Below are 26,575 nucleotides of genomic sequence, written 5' to 3'. Positions count from 1 at the left end.
GGTCTGATGGGTGGAATACAAGAAGAAGTTGGATGCCCTGGTGCTAGAGGTCCCAAGGCAAGTCTTCAAACTTTTCCAGAGGGATCACCCAGAGCCTTAGGTGTTCTTGTGACATTGCACTTCACGTGATTTCATATTTTACCATCTTGGTGTCATTATGTGGTTATATGTTTGCTTGGTGTGATTGTACTGTATGCTTGGTGGGTTTTTTTTGAAAAATGATTTCATAGTTGTCTTCCACTTTGAGAAACAAGAATGCATGGGTATCTGTAAGACACAGGTGTCAAACTTGTGGTGTCACATTGCTGTCATGAGATATATTGTGACGGTTTTCCCTTCGCAGAGCTTGGCGTGGCTTGCATGTGATGCATCTGGTCCCTGGGCTGCCAGTTTGAATGATACCTGCGAGGTATCATTCAAAAAAATCCAGAAGGTGGCCACAATGATATGTTTGAAACTCTGCTTATGTGATGCCCATAAAAAAAAAAAAACCAAGCAGAGATTGAATTTCACTATTGTGGCTGCCTTTGAAACATTTTGACCATACCTGAGGACTCCCATGTTATAATGTGTGCATTTTATCCAGCAAATTATATTTGCATTTATCAAAAGAAAGTTGTTCCTGAGAAGATGAGGAAGATGATCTTCTCTCAAAAAAGAAAGATTAAACACAAGCTCTAGCGATAATAACAAAAGAATATAAAAAGATACACACTTCACATATGAATCAAATGCTCTAATTTGGCAACTAGAGTTGCTGGCTCCTACCAAAACCAAAGTTGGAGGTTTTTTTTCACCCAACAAATATGCTTGGTACCTTGTTCACAGGGCTTTGAATACAATGAGTGCTCATCTCCTTGATGGGGGAAGCATTTTGGCACATAAGAACTTCAGATTAAAAGTCGGTAGGGACTTTATGGGTGGTAAGAAATGCATTGCTTTCTGTGCTTCTCTAAACAATCAAAAATGAGGAAAAAAAGCTATCAAGTTCGTAATGTGAAGTGAACAATTGCTAGGAATGAGCATTTGAAGTATCACTGTACTGTAAGATAGTATAGGGAAAAAAAACTATTAATCCCATCACCTGAATACTGATTTGCATTTCTGGCTATCTATTATTTCTAGTGCAGAAAAATACATTATATTTGCAAATAAGTTTCAGAACTTTTGAATTTTTTCTGTGTAACATCCAGTTTCTTCTACATTTCAGGGAGTAAGAGGATATAGAGGGAAAAAGGTAGGCAATTAAAAAAAAATTAAAATAGAGAAACAAGCTGCTTTCTTCAAAAGATATGATTAAAATACCTACTTTGATTATTATTACTATCTTGTAGCTGGTAGCTATGGAATTCTTGCAGTCTAAAGCATTGTATACCTCCAAAGTTTCACTATTTTTATCTCATCATCCTTCAAAATCAGTCTAAAGATGATTTGTCATCCTCTTCATGTCAATTGGTTACAATTAAATTTCGTGCGTTACTACAATCATTCTTTATATTTCATTCATATTGAATTGTACATTTTAAATCAAAAATCTTTATACCATCAATATACCATCATTCTCATTTAACTATATTTGTTTAAATGTGCTTTTGTCTAGAATCATTTATATTTATATTATAATAAATCTAGACAAAAAATTATTGCTAGAATTTATAAGTACCCCGGAGAGATTACATCTTTATAACAAAATCTAAACAAAATTTTTTTAATAAAATTAGTAAATCTTTTCCCCAGGTCCCATATTATAATTTATATCCAAATTGTTTTTACCAGTTAGAGTTTTTATTTCATTATTATTGTCATGATGGGTTATCTGTTAATTCATAAACATTTTAAAAATGAAAACATTCTATAAGCAGCTACAACGTTCTACTTATTTATCACCTAGAATTAACTAATTTTTTTTTTTTTTTTTTTTTTTTCCCCATTCAATTATGTTTTATTTGGGTTTCACCATTCTTAACTTTCTTATTTTACCCATAACTATTATTTTTAAGTTTTGGTACATTCCTTCATTGATTCTTGTTTCTTTCCTCCATCCACCTATACCATTTATCCCATATCTGGTAGAATTCTGATTCTTCTTTTCCCTGAATTTCTTTAGTTAGTTTGTCCATTTCCGCACAGTCCATAACCTTTCTTATTATTTCATCTTCACTTGGAGTTAGTTTGTTTTTCCATTTCTGGGTATAGGCAATCCTTGCCGCCGTTATTATATGTAGTATTAAATACTGGATTTCTTTTTTGTATTTCGCAGACATTATTCCTAATAAGAAGATTTCCGGTTTCCATTCTATTTTAACTCCCGTTATTGCCTCCAGCCAATTTTTGATCTTTCTCCAAAACTTTTTAGCCTCCTCACAGGTCCACCATAAATGGTAATACGTTCCGTGTATCGATTCGCATTTCCAACATTTTGGGGAGGTATTTGATGATATTTTAGCTAACCTTGTTGGTGCCAGGTGCCATCTATAAAACATTTTATACTGGTTTTCCTTGTATGCAACTGAGAGTGTCATTTTTAAGTTTGTTCCCCCAAATTTTTCCCATTTGTCTAATTCAATATTATATCCAAAGTTCTGTGCCCATTTTATCATTTGTTCTTTCACAATTTCCTCTTCCATTTTATACTTCAGGAGAAATTTATATATTCTCCCTATCATTTTTCTATCTGGGCTTTGAATGATTTTATCCAATTCATGTGGTTCTGTTTCAATGTCATATAATTTGGTATCTTTATTGTATTTAGTTTTGATTTGAAGGTAAGTTAACCAGTCAACTTTCATGTTCTGTTCTGCCAATTCTTCAATTGTTTTTAAGTTTCCCTGTCTATCAATTAAGTCTCTATATCTTGGCATTTTGTTCCAATCTATAAAATTTGGATGAGTCGTCCTTTCTGTTGGTGATAGCCAATTCGGAGTTTCACATAGTGTTTTTTTTATTTTGAGCCATTTTTGCAATAACGCTCTTCTAATTAAATGTTTTTGAAAGTATTTGTGCGTTTTATTTTTATCATCCCATAGGAATGTGTGCCTGCCTGCTTGCAAATCATGGCCTTCCAGAGTCAAAATTCTTTTATTCTTTAGCTCTATCCAATCCTTCACCCATGTTATTGATACTGCCGATCCATATAAATCCCAATTTGGTAATGCTAAACCTCCCCTCTCCTTGCTGTCTTGCATTGACTTTAGTTTAATCCTCACTTTTCGTCCCTGCCAAATAAACCTAGCGGTTATTTTGTTTAATTCTTGAAAGAATTTTTTACCCGGATTAATAGGTGCGGCTTGCAACAGGAATAAGATTCTTGGTAGAATATTCATTTTAATTGTCGCTATACGTCCCATGAGTGATAGTTGAATATTTTCCCAATTTTCTAATTCTTTCTTTATTTGTATCACTAATTTATTATAGTTATCATCTTTAATTGTGGAACATTTTGCCAACACCCAGATCCCCAAGTATTTCACTTTCTTAGTTATTTGCATTCTGGTTGTTACTTCCAGTTCCTCTTCTTGCTTTTTTGTCATGTTCTTGGTTATCATTTTTGTTTTGTTTTTATTGATCTTTAATCCTGCCACTTCGCCATATTCTTCTAATTTTTGAATTAATTTCCGACTGGATTCTAATGGGTCCTCTAGTACAAATACTAGGTCATCGGCATAGGTTTGGGCCTTATATTCTTCATTTTTGAGTCTTAAACCTTTTATTCCCTGGTCCTTCCGAATTTCATTTAATAAAATTTCCAAAGTCAATATAAACAGCAAAGGAGAGAGGGGGCATCCCTGTCTGACTCCTTTTTTTATTTCGATCTTCTCTGTTAATTCTCCATTCATCAGAACTTTGGCTGTCTGATTGTTATAAAATTCTTCTATCATTTTTATAAATGTTTCACTGAATTTCATCTCATCCAATATTGTTATTATAAATTTCCAGATTACATTGTCAAATGCTTTTTGTGCATCAAGGAAAACCAGTACCATTTGTTTTCCTGGATGCGCCTCGTAGTACTCTATTATATCTAGGATGATTCTCGTATTATTTCTAATGTGTCTGTGGGGTAAAAATCCGTTTTGGTCTGGGTGTATTCGTTCATTTAAAATCTGTTTGATTCTTCCTGCCATAATTGCTGCAAATATTTTATAATCGGAGTTTAGTAATGAAATTGGCTTGTAGTTTTGAATTTCTTGTAGGCTGGTTTCTTCTTTTGGGATTAGCGATATTATTGCTTCTGTCCATGATTCCGGTATCTTGGCTTTTCCTAAAACTTCATTAAACATTTCCACCCCTAACTCTTCCAATATTATTTTATTATATTTGTATAGCTCCACCGGTATTCCATCTGGTCCTGGTGTTTTATTATTTTTCTGGTTTTTCAAGACTAGTTCCACTTCGGCTAACGTTATTGGCCTGTTTATCGCCTCCCTTTGCTCTTTTGAGATTGGTGTTATCTTTGCTGTGTTTAAATAATGCTTTATTTTATTTTCCTCCATACTATCTTGTGCGTATAGTTTTGTGAAGTATTTATGAATAATTTTCTTCTTTTCTTCTGCTTTGTATTGAATTCTTCCCTCATCATCTTTTAATTGATATATCATCCTTTTTTCTCTTTCATTCTTCAGTCTGTATGCCAGCCATCGTCCAGGTTTGTTGGCTTGTTCAAAGTAATTTTGTCTGGCTGCTTTAATTTTCTGTGCCAATTCCTTTTGATTTATTAAGTTGAGCTTATGTTTGATTATCTCTCTTTTTTCTTTTTTATTTTATTCTTTGGGTCTTTCTGGAGTTCATCTTTGGCTTCCATAAGTTCCTTTTGCATACATTCTTGTTGCTCTTTTTGTTTTCTAGTTTTCCTCGCCATATAGGCAATCGTAAGGCCTCTTGTGTATGCTTTCATAGTGTCCCAGAGATTTTGAATTGAGGTATCTTCTTTTTTATTTATTATAAAAAATTGTTTTAGTTCTTTCTCCAGCATTTGAGTGTATTCTGTTTCGTTTATAATATTTGAATTCATCATCCATCTTTTTCTTCTTCTTTGACCTTTCCATCTTAATTTTATTGGATTGTGATCTGCATTCTCATTTGCTTCTATTTCAATTTCATCTACTTGATTGCATAGACCAGATGAAATCCAAGCCATGTCAATTCTTGATAGTGACAGATGGAGGTTCGAATAAAAGGTATATTGCTTTCTTGTTTTGTGCCTTTCTCTCCAAATATCGTGTAATTTATATTCCATTGCCATCTCAAAAAAGGATTTGGGTAGCGTATTTTTTTTCTTTATTTTTTTTTGCTTTCATAGTCCATTTTTTAATCCACTATTGCATTATAATCCCCAATTAAGCAAATATTTTCATATTCTAATTCGTTTATTTTGTTGTGTAGTTTCCTATAGAATTCCTCTTGTTTCTGATTTGGTGCATATATGACTATTAATAATATCGGTTTTTCTGTTGTCTCTAATTCAATCATTAGTATCCTGCCTTCTTCATCAGAGTAGACTTCTTTGGAATTTATTTTTTCCTTTATATAGGTTGCTATCCCTTTTTTTTTCTGCTAGTGCTGTGTATAATTTCCCTAGTTTTTTGTTTTCCAATAAGTTCTTATGCTCCCTTTTAATATGCACTTCCTGTATGCAGATTATATCTACCTTCAGTTTCTTAAGTTTGTTAAACATCTGCGCTCTTTTTTTTGGTGCGTTCAGTCCATTCAAGTTTGTTGAGATAATTGTTATTTCCTGGTCCATCTTTAGATGGGTTTTTTTTTGTTGCTTCTAGTTTGTATCTGACTTTTCCCTCTCGCGCCCTCCTTTTCTGCTCTTTCTCTTTCTTGCCTCTGTTCTTCTTTCCTGTTTCTTTCTTTGTCTTCTGATGTTTCTTCCTCTTGGCCTCGACTTTCCCTTTCTAGGTCCTCTTTACTTCCTTGTTCTTCTTCCCCTGTGCAGTATTTCTCATAGAATTCCTGCGCTTCTTCTATATTCTCTATCTTATATCTTTTTCCTTGCCAAGACACCAGTACCCCTTCTGGTATCAACCATCTGTATATTATTCTGTTTTTATTTAACTGGTTTGTTAAAAATTGGTATTGTCTATGTCGTTCATGAATTCTCCGTGGAATCTGTTTAAGCGTGATCAACTCTTTTCCCTGATATGTAATCGTCCCTTGTCTGGTTTTTTGTATAGCTCATCTCTGGTTGTTTTTTTGGCAAATCTTACATGCACTTCTCTCGGGAGCCTGTGTCTTCTGGCATAATTAGTATGCATTCGGTAAGCTTCATCAATATCCCCTCTCAACTCTTGTTCTTTCCTCTGTAAAATTTCAGTGAAGATTCCATTCATTTTTCCATTCAGGTCTTCCTCCTTCTCTTCTGGTATGTTTTGGAATCTTAAATAGAATGCAGCTCTTTCATTTTCAAGTCGAATTATTGATAACTCGAGTTCTTTATTCACTTGTCTATATTCTAGCTCCATTTTTTTCATCTTCTGATCTGTTTGTTGTATTTTTGTTTCGATGTTCTGGATTTTCTGTTCATTGATTGCTAAGGCATTCTGTATCTTTTCAATTTTGTCATCCACGGTTTTAATATTTCCTTTCAGTTCTCCCATTTCATTTTTCATTTCTTCATGATTCCTCCTTGTCTCTTCATGATTTATAGCTGTCACTTCTTGGTATTTTATAAGCGTCTCTTGTATCGTTTGAAGCATTAATTGCATACTTTGCATTGTTGGTGCTGGTCCTGTTGTTTCTGCCATCTTTCCACCTTTCTCCAGTCTCAATGCGCTCTCAATTGATCTTTGATTTGAGGAGGGGGGTGTTGCCAAAGTCATATTAGGTGTGGTTTTTTTAATTAACTTTCCTGAAGTTGCCATTCTTATCCCCCTATTTATCCTTGTCCACAATTGCATATAAGTTCTACTTTACTTCTACTTTATCAGCAATACCAATGTTATCAATCTTATCAATAATTATCTATCTCAGTATTTAGCAATAATTAACCTTCCTTAATATCACGTTTCAATATCTACACATTCTTATGTATTATTCCATTCTATTTTGATCCTTAATTATCATATATCTTAGAGTTATATATCACAGTTATCTTATACAAATAGATGTCTCTCAATTGTATCAATTATAAGGGTAATAAGTAATAAATGGTTATTGGTTTCTTCAGACCGCAGGTTCAAATTTTGATCCACTAGGTGTCATCCTCTGTTCAGTATCACTGTTAGTGTCAATCAGTTAATGCAACCAGTCCAGCAGCAAAGGAAAATAGGGGTGGGTAATGAAGCCCTCTAATCGTTCCAAAAGAGCAAGAAGAAAAAAGTCAACAAGTCAACAACCAACCCGAATGTTGAACAATTCTTCTGTACTTTACACGCCTTCTCAACAGTTACTATGTCCTACTCCTGTTATCCATGCTGGGTTTTTGTTCTCCCTCTGGCCAATTTAGTTCAAGTTATTTACGCTGTCAATTCAAGGTCAGTAATTCTGCTCTCACAGCTTTTCGGCAAAAGTCTGGAAAAATCTCCTTCTCAGAGCCTCCTTCTTTCCAGCTCACCTTTCTGCCAGTTATGCGTTGTTTCCCTCTTCTTTGGGTTGTCAATAATAGTAACAGATATCTCGATTTCAACTGCTTTCTCTCTTTGCTTCCTTCTTATGCGGTCGCCATTGCTCCGGTCATGACAAAGTGGCAGGATGATTCCTCGTCTGTTTAGTGGGTTTCTCCTGCCGCTGGGAGGATTTGCCTTATCACCCCAGCGTCTTCAGAGTTTCCCCCTTAATCTGTTGGTCCCTCCAGGATCCACAGCACTCAAAAATGAGCCCAAACAAAGAAGTTGGAGTTAGAGATCAGGAGAGCTCCCGTTCCTCAATTCCAAGCACGCTGACGTCACCACAGGAAGTCTCCAAAATTAACAATTTATAGTCCTCAAAGTCTTCCAATTTGCTCCCTGTAAGTTATCCAAATTTGTAAATCTTGTTTAATTTTTCTTCTTTCACCTTGTAGAATATTTTATCAGATAGTATTGATAATCCAGAATGGCCCACCAAAGTTCCCCAAGTCTCATTAATCCACAGAATTAAGTGTTCAGTTTCAAGGATAATTCTTGTTAATTATAGTCCACATTGCCTTATAAATCTTCAAAAGGCTCACCAGTTATTCCCAAGCAGCCAGAAAATAAGTAAATATGGAACAAAAAAAGGCCTTCCAGGTATTGTTTGCCTTTCACTGTTTTCTTTCTCCTCCTCCTTCATTTCCCTTTTGTTATCAAACCTCACAGTCTATCAAGGACTTTCCCCACCATATAATAGTGTATCTTTTTTCACCAGTAGTTGGCATCCCAGCTCTAAGTTCCAGCATTAAATGAAACCAAAGTGTAACAGCTGAGTGTCAAAAAAATAATAATCAGAAAAAACCCCAATTTTCTTCATGCAATTTCTTCCCACAGTCAGACAATTTTATTCACAAATTAGATCATTTTTCACAATACTACCTGTTCCAATCCAGTCTTTCTATATTTTAAAACTTTGTAGTCTTCTATTAAAGTTTATTCCTCTTTAGGGTCTGTAATCTGTCTCCATGTTTTAGCTCGGCGCTTTCTCAACATTTTGGAGAGTCTTTCTTTTTAAGAATTCTTTTATTTGGGTTTAAGTCTCTAATATAGAAGTTGAAAATCGTCTCACGCAGTTCCAATCCTCTGTTTATAAACCGCTCCAGCTCATCTCTTTCTTCAGTTGCCCCAGTTTTGTTCTGGCCACAATGGCCATTTCTCAGGAGGGTGCCTAGGATAGAGCGAGAGAGCTGCCGCTTTCCTGCAATCAGCCAGGGATCCCTCCTTTCTTCATCACTCCTCCAAGGTGACTTTAGCCCCTTAGGGCTGCCCAATGAGCAAGGATCGACCAGGAACTCACAGAGCCCTGCTCTCTTGATCGTCTCACCAAGATGCCAAACCAGAAGTCCTTATTGTCATGCTTTTAAACTGTTATGTGGGCAGTTGCTGAGGCAGGAATGGGAGCTTACGGGGGGAGGAGGGTGTGAGCGTGTGAGGGGGGGAGGATCTATCTGATCGCTAATATCCTACCAACAACTTGAATCATTCAGCAATAGGTAAACTGACACTACCTCACAGCTTGCTTCCAGCAGCAATTGCAATTTCAATTAAAGCAAACTCAAAGTAACTTGGTATGACCCTGTGCTCACTTGCCCGGCCAGCCGCTTTCCAAGAAAACCTGAGAACTGCTGCCTTGGTCCAAGCCATACGTGGGGGGGGCACAAGCCTGATAGAGGACAGAGCCATCTACTTCCCCAGCACAGGAAGGGGTTTGAGATCATGACCCTGAGCACCAACATCACAATTGCCCCTTCCCCTTTTCCCGTCCTCTTGTTGCGGTCATGCTCTCTTTTTCTTCCCCCTCCCCCACAAGCTTGCCATTCCCCTCGCGGCCCTTGCAGGGCTTGAGACTTTCCCCTCTCCTCTTTCCTGAGGCACGGACTTTAACAGAAGGGAAGCAAAAGCATCCAAACAGCAGCTTTCAGCTTGCCCTTTTTTTTCACCTTTTTTTTCTCCCCTTGCCTCATTTTTTAGCTGTAGAGGCAGAGTTTACAGGCAAAGCCCACATGCGCATAGGGCGACCTCCCTCCTTCCACTTTGTTTTCTGCCCTCCTTTTCACTCAAGGGGTGTGATGGTGCAGCAGGATTAGGTTGCTAGCCTGTGACATCGAGCATTTGGGGGACTCTGGTGCTCCTCGTTCTCTCACTGCAGGAGTCACAACAAACAAAATCCTTCCTTCCCTCTTCCAACGAAGGCATAATTACGTAGATGAAGAAACGCACACACACAAAAAGACACCCTCAGTTTCGGCGACTAGAGGGGAAATGTTCATTATGCCAGGACTGCACCAGAGCCAAATGCCAGGGGCAAGCAAGCACCTCCACCTTTCCTTCTAGCTGCTTTGTGCACACTCCTCAAGTGACCGCCAAAGCGCAGCAAAGGTGAGCATGGGGGCGGGTGGCTATTGCTCACTTAAGGAGGATGCAAAAGGACATGGCTTCTCTCCTGCACTAAGGCTCCAGCCATCGCCTTGCCATGTTATTTCCCCCCCCCCACGAGAGGAGGGGAAGAGGAGGAGGGTCGCCAGAACCTTAGTGCAGGAGCGAAGTGGCCCTATAGCTCCCTTCACGCCACATTTGCGCAGGCAGCCTAGGCTTCCTGCAGCTTCAGGCTGGAACTTTCGCCCTCCGCGTTGAGGAGCCATAAGGCAAGATGGCTCGCTGCTCGGCCTCCTACTTCTCCAGGCAACTTAGGTGGAGGGCCGTCAGCTTCTGTTCCTGGCCCGGGAGACAGTTCGGCCAGGAGGAATGCACACCCTGTTTTTGCAATTGGGGAGGAAAAAAAGTGTTTCAGGCTGCAGGAGGTTCCAGGCTGCACCGCGATTTCCACAGCTTGGAATTGCCCATCATCACTTGAAATTCTCTTTTTCTTCCCTGATTGCAAAAATGGGGCTTGCGTTCCTCCTGGCTGGATCCAACTCCTTTGCTGCCTCAGTTGTAGGCTGATTCTGCATTTTTGGAATAGGGAGGAAAAAGACCACACCCTTCTTCCCCTTCTCCCCCTTCTTTTTCCTCCTGGCCAGATCTGTCCCCCAGACCAGGAACAGAAGCTGATCGCCCTTGGCCTTGTTGCCTGTAGAAGGGGGGACCGAGCAGCGGCTTGCCTTACACCTCTCACACAGTGCCCACTCACCTACCTCTGAGGTGCCTCAGCCACTCAGCCACAATGACTTCACTCCCCAGCAATGTGAGGAGCCGCCACCGCCTAAGCCTTCCCGGGAGCCGAGCTGAGCGGCACCCCTGAAAGCCAAATGTCTCATTTTCAGCCACCACAATCTCTGCAGCGCTGCTGCTGCTCCCGCCAGCTGGGTGGGCAAAGGAAGTGGGTGGGCGGGGCAAGCATAGTACAGACGGGTGAGGTGAGCGAGTGAGCAGCAACCGGGCAGGTGGGGGGAGCAAGAAGGGGGACAGGCCAGGGGAGGGACCATTCTGGTACAGGGCCTCCGGAAGTCCCGGTATGGGAAGGCACACTAAATTCTTCGAACCGGTTCACACGTACTGGTGTGGACAGGCTGAAACCCATCCCTGGGATCTAGCTATCTTCTCTCTCCATCTCCAAGAGAAGATAGCTGGATCCAGTCAACCTATATAGGTATCCCATCACTTTCAAAGCAGTGGAAAGATCAAGAGAAGCATTTACCACCATATAGATCCATTCCTCCTCTTAATAAACAAGCTGGGAAATGGCTCTAAAATACAAGTGGCTGCATCCATGCTCCGAGCATCATGTTCACGTCTTTGGGACTAATGGACTTAAACCATCCCAGATAATATCACAATACTGTGTTTTCATTGCTAGAATTCAAATCAGGGTAAATCTGAGTGAGTTTATCCTAAATAATCTTGACAGTGACATGCAGATGGTCCATTGATCCAATCATGTAGCAAAATGTCAGTGAAGCTCCCTCTGAAATTCATTAGATCCATTAGGTACATATTGTATTCCTTGTATTCCTAATATAAAGGAAACTTGAAAATATTTCCTTATCTTGTGATCCGGGTTGACTTTAGTAAGATTACCTTTTCATCTGCCTTACAATCTGGCTATTCACTGGCAACATTCTTATAAAACCCTAGAAGGCCCTGCACGCTTTGACATTTTTCTAAATCATTTCTATTCCTTCACTTTAGCAAAACATTATTAAAAAAATATATTTGTAATTAAATTTTTATTATTTATATAACTAGTTTTCTTTTACTTATATCTAGTTTTCCTTTTATTTTTTTTCTTATTAAATATTGCCTCAGTTGAATAAATTCAAGTAATTTCTTAGAATAGTTCACATTGTCTTTGTTCTAAAATTTCAATTGAATTATCAAAGACATCTTCCTGGTGCCTGATGCCTTGCAAATGAGATAAAACTGAAAAGAAAAGGTTTTATTTCCAATTTTTAAAACAATTTTAATGTCAAGAACATAAACATTTAATCAATGCTATGAATGCTATTCACTATTTATATATAAGTACATAGCCAATTATGATAAAGGAAAGGTGTTATTGTAAAACTAAAGGAGCTATTAAGACAGACTCAGCTTCAACCTACAGCAATTTTGCTCCATAGCAGTTTTCCTATCATTTAAATAGGACATGAAGCCAGATTGACTACATGTCCTGATTGCTATTTAAATAGTATGAATTAACATGTGAAACCCTCCCTCCCTCCTTTTTTCTATAGATGTTCAAATGAAAAATCAGAAACTTTAAATTCAAGTCTACATTTGCGATAGCCTTGAATAAACCAGACGAATGGGGGTTTATATTCAGGGATGAAATGCTACTAGTTCAGACTGGTTTGCCTAAACCAGTAGTAAAAAAAGCTACCGGTTCCCCTGAATCCATACTTTAAAAATGCTACCAGTTTGGACGAACCGGTATTTCCAATGATCAGCTGTGACACACAATTTATATTAGCTAGAAAGCAGGATTTCCTGCTTTCTAGCTAATTTAAATTGCGTGGCACAGCAGATTCCCCCCTCGCTGTTCTACTTACCTTTCAGGCGTGCTTGGTGGCAGGCTCCGCCCACCCACCTGGACATCATCATGTTTTGGGCCTAGAAGCATCCTGGAGGACCCCAGAGGGCAAAAGCAATTGCGGGGCCCACACTCCATTTTTGCTAGCAGAGGCACCAGTCCTTTACTTCTTCTGGACCCGCCCCATGGGCCAGATCTAAGCACCTTTCAGGCCTTGAGTTTGACAATCCTTGTGCAAAACATAGCATTTCAAGTGGTATTGGATGGTATCAGGCTGAAGAAAGGTGCAATAGAGATAAGTAAGTGACTTAAGTATCTATTCTCGTGTAATTGTGCCTTCTTCTTTTTGGGATTGTGACTAATATGGTTAGGAGCACTGATTGTCAGTATTTGGCAAGAATACAGTAATATCATTTTAATATCAAATACATATTTCTTTTACTTCTTCATTTTTTATCTATAGGGTGAACTAGGAAATGAAGGAGACCAAGGTTATCCTGGGGAAGGTGGACTACAAGGACAAAAGGTAATATTTAAATTATACTAGCTGATGACCCAATGTTGCCCGGGTATTTATAGACATTGAAGCGTTTGTCTGATAGGGAGCCATTGAGAGGGGCCTTTCTTCCCCCTACTCCCATGCCTTTTATCCCTGCCATCCCTCTTCCCCCTCCCATGTGCGCCTCTTTCCTGCCCTGTCTATGATCCTGGCACATTGCCCCAAATCCATCAGGTGCTTCCCCATTGGTCCACTGGAGGGCGAATATCGTGGTTGGCTTTCCAGAAGAAGCTGCAAAGGAACTGACATCACAAACAATTGCCACTCTAGGAAGCCGCACTTGCTCTACTCAATGGGCCAGGTGTTCCAGAGTCATGCTGGAACACACAGAGACACAGACACAGACACAGACACACCACAGGGGTGTCTCCCCCCCCCCCGCAGTATTTGTTTCCAGAGGATAAGTCATCTGTGTACCAAGTTTGGTTGAAATTGCTTTGAGGTGCACCAGAGTTATGCTGGTACATATATACATACATACACACAGTCTTTATATTTATATATTTATATATTTATATATTTATATATTTATATATATATATATTATAGATCTATTTCAAGCTATTTAGTTCTCATCAGCTAGCCATACCCTTACTGGGATTCAAACCTGGGCTGTATTAGCCACTAAGCCTGGCTAGCTGATGAGAGCTAAATAACTTGAAATAGATCTATACTAGTCTCCCTTTATTTATTTATCAGCACAAATACAACACAAATATAAAAAGGCAACATTAAAAATATGGTTTTCTGCCTGGATGGTCTCCTGCAGTGAGCCAATAAACAGAAAGGGGGAGTAGTGAGTTCCCTCCCATATTTGGGCATACCAGGGGTTGTAACACACACACATACATACATACATACATACATACATACATACATACATACATACATACATTATTGGTGTTGTTGTTGTTGTTATCTTTATTCATTAAACATGAAACTCAGTCAACTGAACATTCAAAAATGCATCACAATTGCCATTGACTGGTGCTAATGGTTGATATGGATTGCTGTCAGCGTCCTAGGTATTAACCAAGTACCTTCTTAAAATATACTATGTTCCAAGTAGCAGTTTTTTGCAATTCCGTTGGTGTTATTGCAGGAAGCTGCAATTTGTTGATGTATCTTATAAAATTCTTGGACATGGTATCAAGTGCCCTGATGACAATGAGTATCACTGTTACATGTTTCATCCATAATCACATAGTTTCAATGGCCAGGTCACGGTATTTCGTGATTTTTTCCAGTTATTTTTCTTCCACTCTGGCATCTCCTGGTACTGCAATGTCAATAAATTGTATGTTTTGGTTTTCGACAACTGTGATATATGGTGTGTTGTGTTCCAAATGACGATCCGTCTGTATTCGTAAGTCCCACAAGATCTCACCTTCCCCTTTTGATAACTTTTCCCACTTTATTGTTTTTAATAAATAACTTGAGACGGCCAATATATATAATACAACTTCCTCTTTCTATTTTCCCCACAATAATCTTGTGAGATGGTTTATCAACATTGGTAATGTGTGGACCTCAACTCCCAATTTCAGGTGGCTGGAGAATTGTGGGAGTTGAGGTCCACACATTTTCACTAATATTGAATCTAATTTTTCTCTTTCTTCTTTGCTAGGGTGTTTCAGAGTTACAAGGAATACTTGGACCCTTAGGACCTCAAGGTCCTCCTGGCCATCAGGTAAAATAGAAATTATTTTACTTTTGATGAACTAAATTGTGTGTGTGTCTGTGTGTGTGTTGTGTGTGTGTGTGGGGGGTGTTGGTGTTATGTAGGATTTGACTGGTTATATAGTAACTTGTACTTCAACCTTTCAACCCATTTTGAGCAAACTAAAATGGATTGTTTGAATTGAACTGAACTGAACTGAACTGAATTGAATGCTTTATTTGGCCAACTGTGATTGGACCCTGAAAGAATTTGTCTCTGGTACAGAAGCACTGAGTGTACATGCAAAGCAACAGAATAATAATAACCACCACAATAATTTTGTCATTCTTGCAGAGTGAATCTTGCTTTAATGAACTGATTGGGGGAAAGAGGAGAATTTGTTATCCCCCATATTATTGCAATAATGTCAATTATTCAAAATATATTATCTCCACAATAATATTATACTACAAATCAGATCAACTGACACAAAAAATGCACTTTGCACACTGATGCCATTACACCATTCACATAAATTGCAAGACAATTAAGCATTCACCAAACTTCAAATTTGAATCATGTTTGCTGTAGATATAAATGTGTCGGAACATAGAAAGTTTTGATTAATGAAAGAATGCAACCAACTGCTACTACTATAGCTTTATCTTTCCTCCTTAAATCTTCAGTCTTATCAATTCTATGACATTTTTTTCTCTGGGAAAAATCATTTCTCCCTGGAATTTTATTCCTTTAGATAAGTGAGTTCCCCCAAAGATTACTTGTGGGCCTGGATTATTTCATGAGACATGGGTTGGCATTTTAAAAAAGAAACAAATGATTTCAGTTTAATCTGCAGAGCAGGTAGGACGTCTGTGATTCTCTGCATATTGATTTAGCAGACATTACTTAAACTTGGATATGATTACAGAAAAAACACAAAAACTATTTAATTGGCCGCCAGTAGTATCTGTGGCAGTAGGTCCATTAGCTCTGTACTTGAAAAAAAATGCCATTGTTCTGTGCCATAAATGTCTGGAATTCCATTTTCTTTAAAAAGTAACTTTCAATATGTGCTTCTGAATGTAGGTTAAAGCAGGAATCAAAGGTGAATCTGGTGCTAGAGGAAAAGTAGGCCATCTGGGTCCAAAGGTGAGCACTGCTGATTTTTTAATGATTTCGGGACAAGGTACAAATTCATTTCTTTTAAATAAAATGCAGCTGACATCATTATTAATGCAGTAGAAATAATTGTCCAGTACTTTTCTTTCTACTTGGTGCAATATAAGAATGAGTCTTAAGGCATATTTCTTCATGTTTGAACTACAAAGCAATCCTCACTTACCAGCCACAATGGGGATCAGCATCTACTTCAGTAAGCAACATGGTCATTAAACAAGATATCACCATGATTTGTTATTTTAACTTTGATTTCTCCATTGACTCTGCTTGCCAGAATTTAGGTGTGAAGCATACATATTACATGACTGAGGACACTATGATGATCATAAACACTTGCCATTTCTGAAACACTCAAATCTCAGTCATGTGAGTGAAAGGATGCTGTAATAGTCATAAGTCTGAGGAGCAGATAAAATTACTTTTTCAATGCCATTATAATTTTTTAATGATTGCTAAACATGGCAGTGGGAAAGATTACATGTACCATATACTGTTTGCTGGATTTATCTAGAAAAGTTGGTTCTTTCCTTTAAAATCCTAAATATTCGGGTTCTGGTTTCTCTCTTGCCTGATTAATAAGAACAGCAGTGATAATTTCTCGGCATACGTTTGGCCCATCTACTGTAAAATGCAGCTGATAGGGATATCGGGAAAGAACTACTTGTCTGAGTACTCAGGATGTGTGGAATTTCTTACTCCAAGAAAGCAATGTATTTTTAAAAATCCGTATTCCATCAAGTATGGATTGGATTTCAGAAGTCTTTGGCCTGATTTTAGTTTGGCTGTTTTGGGGCCTGTTGTTTTTGTCCGTTAGCATTTTTCTTAATTTTTGGTAAACGTTTGATTATATGCATTTATTTTTAGGAACTCACTTACAATAACCTATCATTTGAGTGGAAATGTCGGATAAAAAGTCTATTAAACAAATGTAAGAAAGGTAGAATTTCATAAGAATTGCAAAAATAGTCATGGAAAAGGAGAAAGGTGGGAAACTATGCTAAAAACTATATTAAATAAATATAAGGAATGTAGAGTTTCTCAAGATTAGCAAAAATGTTGTGAAGAAATGAAGAAAGAGCTTTAGAGATTGTATATTTATCATGGACTCAGTCAGTTTTGACTATTTAACTGTATACCCACTTACCTATGGTAGTCAGTGTTTGTTTGTTTGTTTGTTTGTTTGTTTGTTTGTTTGTTTCATTCATTCATTCATTCATTCATTCATTCATTCATTCATTCATTCATTTATAGTTCACATTTCATCCCGGAGTTCAAGATAGCATACATAAAATTCTCTCTTTCATTGTTCCCATAATAAGTATATTTATGATATACTTATAGAAGTATAAGTATGAGAAGAGTGAGTAAGGACTTTAATTTTGGTCCCTCTAAATCAGGGGTGTCCAAACTTGGCAACTTTAAGACTTGTGGACATCAACTCCCAGAATTCCCCAGCCAGCTCTGCTGGCAGGGAATTCTGGGAGTTGAAGTCCACAAATCTTAAAGTTGCCAAGTTTGGACACCCCTGCTCTAAATCATATTCCAATATATATCACTATATTCACTAACATCCCTTTATTCAGGGATGAAATTCAGCAGGTTCTAACAGGTTCTGGAGAACCAGTAGCGGAAATTTTGAGTAGTTTGGAGAACCGGCAAATACCACCTGTGGCCCACCAAGCCACGCCCACAAAACTGGTAGTAAAAAAAATTGAATTTCACCACTGCATTTATTATATGTTAGATGAGAATCATCAGAGTTGGGTTCACTGAACTTTTGTTTTGGAAAGGCAGCACAAATCTTTTAACTTCAAAATGCTGCCTGACTTGTAAATCCAAGATAGTGATGTTGATTTCAATGTCCAATCTTATTGGTATAAAAAGTGAACATTTTGTACAGAGATTCTTGTCTTTGATGTTATCTTCCAATCAGCTAAATCCCACTGATTTCTCATGTGAATATGTTCTCTTGACTCATGGGCGGTATTTTTGTGGCATAATTCTAGGAATAAATATTAATATAATTCTGTTGTACCTAAAAACTTTTTGTACAGAGAATTTTCAGCATTTATCATAACTCATAACTTCCTAGACAGAGCAATGAGTTAGGATCCTGCTCCCTGGCATCTAGCTTTCTATGAAAATGACAATATTTTATATGGTTCTGTTATTTCGTTACATGACATCCTTCTCAGAGTCTGAAGTATGTATAGTTAGACCTATGTTTCTTGCTTTGGTGGGAGCAAGAAAACTGCAATTGGATCATTAGTAGTTTATGCTGTTGGGTGGCTAATATCTTTTTTATTCCATGAAAGGGTGAACAAGGTGATCCTGGAGAAAAAGGGCAAAAGGGTCTACCTGGAACAAGAGGTTTTCCTGTGAGTTTTACCTGACTGCTTCTGAATTCCTCTCTTTTTGCTGGTTTATTTGACTGATGTTCCTTAATTTTTTGTTTCAAGTTCATGAACATTTGTATTGTTTGGAAGAGTTTTATCTTAGTATTAAGAAAATTTGTTTCATTTAAAGAAAAGGGCAGATTAAAAAAATATCAACAGCAGGATTAAAAAAACAGAAGATGGCAGCCACAATCATGCAATTGAATGCATGCTCCTTTTAAAGTGCATTGTGATGGAAATAAAAAAAAGGATAGAGCTGTAATCATATGGTTGTGGCTGCCAAGTTGCTTTTTTAAATCTCTTATATGTGGTCATCCCAGGAGTACATGCAATTGTCTTCTAAATTGTTTTATGAAATAGTCCTATTTTTAAAACACTGGTCTCTTCAAGTTCCCAATCCATCTTGTTTTTAACTTGATGCAAAGCTCAATATTCTGAAAGAGGAATTGGTCATTGGGTTTAGGATATTTGATTTTGGATAATAGCAAGACATTTGTTAAACTCTTTAAATGTTATTATAATTCATAATTCCTAACTGAATAAACTGAATATTCAAAATGGAACACAATCATGGCCAAACCACCGTCAGCTAGTTCCAGGTGACAAGAAAATATGAGGAATGAATATTTCTTTCATTTATTACTTTGTTTACTTTATCTCCATATCTGGCAGTCGTAAACAAAGTAATAAATGAAAAAAATATTCATTCCTCATATTTTCTTGTCACCTGGAACTAGCTGATTAAAAATGTTGCCTTCTGCTTTCTAGCAGAAATGATTGGATCTGCACTCTTTTACCTTAATTGCCAGAGTAATGTCCTATAATGCTGTTGTATACTAACATGTAAAGAATTGCACAGAAATATTTATATTCTGCATCTTAATTGCTGGAAACTTATTTGGGCAATATTTTCCATGAAATTTTGTGTATTTGAAGAAAAACGGTGGTTTGGCCATGATTGTGTTCCATTTGTTCTGTGCAGGAACTACTGCTATTTTATTTGATGTGGTTAACATTGTTAACCTGAATAATTCTTTAATATTTCAGTATATAAGCAATTCTAAATATAGAATTTAGAAGTATAGGTGACTATATTCTGTCATTTCCTTTGTCCTGGAGAAATGGCTTGCAATAAGTCTTAAACCAAATGTATTTTAGGAAAACCTATTTTGTGACAGACAATTGTTGAATCAATTAAAATGGTAACCTATTTCAGTTATGGTAAGGTGACCAACCGTCCTCCTTTAGGGAGGACAGTCCTTCTTTTGTAAGTTCTGTCCTCCCTCGAAAAGTGTCCTCCTACATGTCCTCCTTTTTGATATTTGAAGGCTAATCTGTTGTGTGTTATGTGACGTATTTTATTAAACAGTTTTTAATGGTGTTTTTTTTACTTCATCGCAAGTATATTGAACAGATATTGAATCTTGTGTTGAATTTTTATCTAAAGAAATGCTAGACATTAAAATAGACGACAATTGTCTCTTTGAAGAAATTAGAAGACTGAATGTATATTTAAATTCTGAAAAATTAATACAATGGGAAAATCAACATGTTGAAATTGATAAAAGATGCGTGGATATTTTCAGCCATTTCAAAAATGAACATATTCCATGTGAACATTTATTTATACTTGTTCAATTTACGTTGTGCTGCCCTGGAACTAATGCAGCAGTTGAAACAGTTTTTTTCAATTGCCAATGATTTTTCGAAAAGTGAGAAATCGAGATTGAATGTTGATACTCTAGCTGCAGCAGTTGCCGTAAAATTCAATATGAAGGATATTTCTTGTTCAGATATTTCCAATATATTGTTAGAAGATGATACATTGACAAAAAATATTAATTCAATGGAAAAGTACTCATTTAAATAATAAACAGGCATGTAAGCATAATTACAATATAAAATGTTGCAAATGTTTTTATTATGCATATATCATATTTTAGTGTATTATTGTTGCAATGAATAAAATATTTCTTTTATTTACGATATATTTTTTCCAATTTATTTGTCCTCCTTTTCATTGTAAAAAAGTTGGTCACCTTAGCATTTTGGACAATAGAACGTGTTTTGTCCTCCTTTTCATTGTAAAAAAGTTGGTCACCTTAGTTATGGATTTAGATCTCCAAGGTGGCTGTTGAGTAAAGCAATGTTGGTGCCAATTAAAGAATAATTAAAAAGAATATCATTGATTTTTTTTCTTAAACCATGAATAAGCAATTTAAAAACCAACATTGTTTTACTAATATCAGGGATTGGCTGGATCTCCTGGAAACCCTGGACAACAGGTATGTGTCAACTCGCAAAGCATCCCTTGCCTGCTCTCATGTTGCCATAGGGGATGGGAAACTGACGGAACAGCATGGCAGCCACAAACAGAAGCACATTCCAGGCATATCTTTCTCAAGGCTGTCTCCCCCGTTACCCACAGCAGTCAGAGGGGGAGTGATCTCTACAGCTCGTGAAAGTGCTCCATTGGAGAATGTGATTTATGACACACACATTTATGAGGGGAGGGGGGGAAACAGGGTCATAATTGGGTCGTAAATTATGTGGGGTCAGAGTTGGCTTCATTTGGGTACATGCCAACATATTGCTCCTAAGAAATAACTGGATGTCTTTTGAAGCTAGGCTCTAGGCTCATGATTAAATTAGGCCATCCATCAGAACCCTGACAGTATGCAAGAGTGAATGTTGTGATAGTGAAGTTTTAAACTTTGGGTTGGGCTACAGTGCTAGGTAACTTTATCAATTATATATTCTCTCTGTTCTCACCTCTTATAAAATTTAAAAAAACTATTTACTGTATCAAAATTATTATCTTTTTTAGAAGGGGGTCATGGTACTCCAAGATTGCAGGTGCCTGATTACAATTTATGCTTCTGCTTCTTTTGTAGGGAGAAGTTGGTGATCCAGGCAATCCTGGCAATAATGGTGCCAAAGGAATCAAAGAACAACGGGTAATCCATGTTCATTGCTGCTTCTGTTTTGCAGAGATGGAAGATTCTAATGGCACTCAACACTGTTGTGTACTTTCTTTTTTCTTATATGTATAGCAGATTTAAGAGCAGCATGTTAGGAAATATCTGTTTCAGTGTGATAATTGGTCTCATTTATTTCTGAGTCACTTGCTGCCTCAGAAATTATTCTTACTTTTCAGTTATAAATGACTGTTCCTTATTTTCAATTTTTTAAAAAATTAAACTTTCTACTAACTTTGAGTTGCATAAATCTTTACTTATGCAGACAATGCCCCCTTTAGTTTCAAAATAATGGATGTGGAAACGGAGATGCAATGCTATGTGTGGCTGCCTTTCAAGATAGTGCAGGAGTGATGTTGATTTCAAAAACTAACAATAATCAACGGTAACTATATCATAGTAGGATATGACAATAGTACCATATGATAACATGGTCTTGCATGTGAATCTGTTGAAAGTTGTGGGGCAGCACCATCTGGATTCTTCATCTCAACAAATTTATTATCTCCGAATTGAAAACATTGGTCAGCGCTAAACAATTTTCATCCAGTGCCAGATTTCTCTGAAACAAATCTGCAGATTTAAGTATGTTTTGTTGATTGCAGCTTGTTATTTAAATCATAAAGAACATGTTAATACATATGATTAGGTGATTTCTCAATGATGGAACTACCAATTGAACATAGGCATGTAGGAAATTTCCAGGTTTGTATTCTTCTCCAGAAGGAGAAGAGAACTGAGAGGGAGAGATTGAGTGAGAAGGCAGGTCTAAGGGATACTAAGCCTAAGAAAACCATAATTTGACCAAATCATGGAGATATGAATAATGTGGTTCCAAGGAAGGCATTCCTCAAACTATAGATGCATTGTAAAACAGGTACCATAATTTTCGGAGTGTAAGACGCACCAGAGTATAAGACGCACCAAGATTTTGAAGAGGCAAATTTTTTAAAAAAGTTTTTGCACTCTGCAAACCTCTCAAAAACGGTCTGTTTTTCACAGAAACGGGCCCATTTTTTAAAAAAGGGCATGAATAGCCTTTAGGAGTCTGTAGAGTGCTCCTGGGGGCTGGGGGGGGGCAAAAGGCCCCTTTTTCACTCATTTCTGCCCTCCCCAGCTCCCAGGATCATTCTGAAAGCCTCCTAAAGGCTATGCATGGGCATTTTGGTGAAGAGTCTGGGTTTCAGGAGGCAAAAAATGCTGTCTTCAGTGTATAAGATGCACCCAGATTTTCAGCCTCTTTTTTGAGGGAAAAAGGTGCATCTTATATTCTGAAAAATACAGTAGTGACCATAATTTAGCTATAGCTGTTGAGTGAATCAAATTCCTCAATGGGTGATTTTTGTTGAATATCAGAAATAATAAATGCTGGAAACTGAAAAAAAAATGTCACATATCACCATTCAGTGTCTGTGGGATGCTGCAAATAGTTATAAAGGTCTGGTTGCTAAATGCCCAAAATGTTATCATATGACCATGGGATTTATGTAGGCATTATAACACCAAAAATGGTTTGTAACTAGATTTTTGGGGAGTCCATGGTAACTATAAATGTTCGTTAAGAGATCAGTTGTAAGTCAAAAACTTTGTTTTATGGAAAAAATTAACCATCTTAAATAATTTAAACTAAGTATGTTTCTTTCCTTAATATTACAAAACAACTCTATTTCCTATATGTTTCAAATGTGAATAGACAAAATGAGATGAAAAGGACTTCAGAGGTCTTCTAGTTCATACTATATTTTTTCAGATAAGTGACTCTTCTTAAAAACATTCAGTGATAGAATGCCCATGATTTCTGGAGGCAAGCTGTCCCACTGGTTGATTGTCCTCACTATTAGGAAGTTTGTCCTTAAATCCAAGTTGCTTCTCTCTTTAGTTAGTTTCCAACCATTGTCTCTTGTCCTGACCTCCAGTGCTTTCAAGAATAATTTGACCTCCTCTTCTTTGCGGCATCCACTTAAGTACTGGAATACTGCTATCATGTCATTCCTAATTATTTTTTTCTTTAGACTAGTGAAACCCAAATCCTGCAGCCATTCTTCATATGTTTTAGTCTCCAGGCTTTTGATCAACTTAGTTGCTCTTCTCTGAACTTTTCCCAAACTCTCAACACAATTTTTGTAGTATGGTCACCAAAATTGTTTGCAGTATTCCAGGCATGGTCTTATTAGAGTTTCACAAAGCATAATACTTCATGTGATCTTGATTCTATGGCTCTTTTTATATAAACCAGGATTGTATTAGCTTTTTGGGCTGCTGTTGCACACTCTTGGCTCATATTCAAGTGATCATCCACTGAAACTTCAAGGTCCCTCTCACAGATACTATTTTTGAATTAGGTCTCACCTAATCTGTACTTATATCTTTGATTTTTCCTGCCTAAATGTAAACTTTGCTTTTCTCCACATTGAAATTCATTTTGTTGCATAGGACCCATTGTTCAAGTTTGTCAAGATCTTTTTGGCTCCTGAGCTTGTCTTCTGGGGTGTTGGTTATTCCTGCCAGTTTAGTGTCATCTGCAAATTTGATGAGTTCCCCTTCTATTCCCTCATCTAAGTCATTTATGAAGATATTGAAGAGTACTGAGCCTAAGACAAAGCCTTGTGATACCCCACTGCTTACTTCCCTCCGATGTACCATTAAGACTACTCATTGAGTAGGTTTGTCAAATGTTACAAATCCATCTGGTGATGATCTTGTCTATTCCACATTTTTCTAGCTTACCAAGAAATAGGTCATGGTCTACTTTAAATCACATTACCTCAGAGGCATAAATAGAAAAGATAAAAACTAATTTGTAAGTCAGAAAAGATGTTGCAGTAACAGTAAGGCAAATAGATCTTTTCCACATTTGCCACAATTAACTGAATTCCAAAAAATACATTGCTCAGCAAATATATAAAAAGAATATATCAGACAAAATCCAAATATGTGTTTCCCTACATTAAATAATACCAATAAAAATAGAATGATGATAGAAGCATACCAAATTCTGGGGTTTGAAAAAGTACTGGTTTAAGAATATCTAGTGTTGCTTCTTTTCTGCCATCCATCCATCCATCCATCCATCCATCCATCCATCCATCCAGTCTCTCTATCTTCTTTCTAATGTGATTTTATAAATCTATTTTTCATCTCTCTAGGGTCCAAAAGGTCCAAAAGGCACAACTGCTATGACTGTATGTATTGTTATATTTGACATTGTGAACTACTAGTCTTTCTGTATACATAATTAATTTAACTAATATATATATATATATTTAAGCATAAAAACAGTCTTCAGCAGCTGTTGATTTTCCAAGGTTCTCCTGATTTGGCCAACCATGAGTTAAGCAGACCATACATGGAGAAGAGAAATAGTCTAAATGAAAACCTTGGAACATTATTTAAATCTAAATGACTTCAAAGACATGAAGAAAATCTCAAGATGTAGTGATGGCTAACCTTTTGAGCATTGAGTGCTGAAAAGGGAGCACTTTGCACACATGTGCTCGCTTCTTGCACACATATGCACTTGTCTGGGCCACGACCAGGAAGTTGAGTTGCCCAGGGGACATGCACATGCTGGAAAATGTACTTCCGGTTTCTGGTGCCAATCAGGTGGCTAGCGCACATGCTCACGCCGGAAAATGGAAGACCAGCCCTTCCAGTTTCCGGCAGTACCCCACGCACAAAAGGCCAGCTGATCATCACGTGCGCATGCCCGTCAGAAACCCGGAAGAGGCTGCCATCTTGCTTTTTAAAAAAGAAAACATACCATCTTGTGGACACTTCTGATTTCAGGGTTCTTATGCAGAGGAAAGAACTAGTATAGTACTCTACCAAATGCTATCTTCAGCAAAGTACTTCTTCAACATAATTTCCATTTAATCAGCTATTGATTTTATTTATTTTTAGTGGCATGATACAAGTTTTCTCCTTTGTCATTACACTATGCCTTGGCATGTAGCAAAAGCAATAGCATTTATATTTATATTCTACTGCATAGTACTTTATAGCCCTCTCTAAGCATAATGTTTCAAACAATCTGGGACAACCTTGGAAGAATGGAAGCTCAGTCAACCTGGAGCCAGTCAGGACTGAACACCTGGGCAGAGTCAGGCTGGCAATACTATATTCTAACCACTGCATCACCACAGCTCTTCAGATGTAGAGATTTGAACAAGTTATATTCATCTTTTTCACAAACATACATGCACATCACCTCTTTGATGAATAAATATTGATGTGCAATTTTGTGATGGTAATAAGAAATCAGTGTTGATGAAACATTGTCTCCTTTCTCCATTTGTTACATGCCTTATGTACTAAAACATCTCTTAAGGTTAGATGTAATAAGCCAGGGCTCTTGAGGTCATCAAAACTCAAAAGAGGGTTAAACAGGGATGCATTTTGCCCCCCTTGGTTTTCCACTTTTATACAAATGACATGGTAAAAATGGTTAAATAATAATAATAATAATAATAATAATAATAATAATAATAATAATAATAATAATAATAATAATAATAATAATAATAATAAACAACTTTAATTTATAAACCGCACCCTTTCCTAAACAGGACTCGGGGCAGTATAAACCAAGTTATCACCCCACTAAAATAGGTAACTGAAGCATCACCTTGCTGCTCTATGAAGATGATGCTGTGATCCTCTCCAAGACAACAGTAGGCCTTAAAAGAGCTTTGTGAGCCCATGTCCAGTATTGTAATTACAATAAACTGCACATAACCTATGAGAAAACCCTTTGAAAAAAGGCCAAAACTCTGCTCATGGTATATTAATGGTTATAACAGAGCAAGTAACTACCTTTACGTACCTAGGGGTACTTAATGCCATTGGTTCAAGAAAAGTACATGGTGACTATGCAGCTGCTTTTGGCCAAAGATCAGCAAACACCATTCTCATTTTTTTTCCGCACAAAGGGAAGATACTAGGTCCCTGCTGCAATTAAGCTCTTTCTGACCAAGTTGCTAGCACAACTTCTTTACGGGAACTTGCTCAGACCCTCAGCTTTGTGTTTCACACCATTGAAGGAGTTCAATCCAAATTTATTAGAGCAATTCTCCAGATGCTGTCTTGTGTCTCAAATGCACTTCTGCACCTGATTGATAAAAGTTCAAGCAAGAATCTATGTAGCTTCTTTAACTCTCTGGCTAAATCTTAATTTCTTTCCACAAGGTCTTGCTCCATTAATCCTTCAAGACAAATTCTCCTC

General features: G+C 37.2%; 1 protein-coding gene across 1 annotated transcript in view; it reads left to right on the top strand.

Annotated features, from left to right (window-relative positions):
• LOC309401588 (collagen alpha-6(VI) chain-like) overlaps positions 1-26,575 on the top strand; it is a gene marked incomplete at both ends in the record, with an annotated part of 126,193 nt that overhangs the window by 5,775 nt on the left and 93,843 nt on the right. Inside the window, 6 exons of the mRNA XM_081970655.1 lie at positions 13,046-13,108; positions 14,769-14,831; positions 15,888-15,950; positions 18,296-18,358; positions 20,626-20,661; positions 21,271-21,397. Coding sequence (XP_081826781.1) covers positions 13,046-13,108; positions 14,769-14,831; positions 15,888-15,950; positions 18,296-18,358; positions 20,626-20,661; positions 21,271-21,397 — 415 coding nt within the window. The remainder of the gene's footprint in view (positions 1-13,045; positions 13,109-14,768; positions 14,832-15,887; positions 15,951-18,295; positions 18,359-20,625; positions 20,662-21,270; positions 21,398-26,575) is intronic.

This window comes from Natrix helvetica (genome assembly GCF_964273705.1).
Source record: "Natrix helvetica genome assembly, chromosome: Z".
NCBI classification, from domain to species: domain Eukaryota; kingdom Metazoa; phylum Chordata; class Lepidosauria; order Squamata; family Natricidae; genus Natrix; species Natrix helvetica.
Note: the sequence above shows the minus strand (reverse complement) of the source record. Positions and strands in the feature narration are given on the sequence as shown.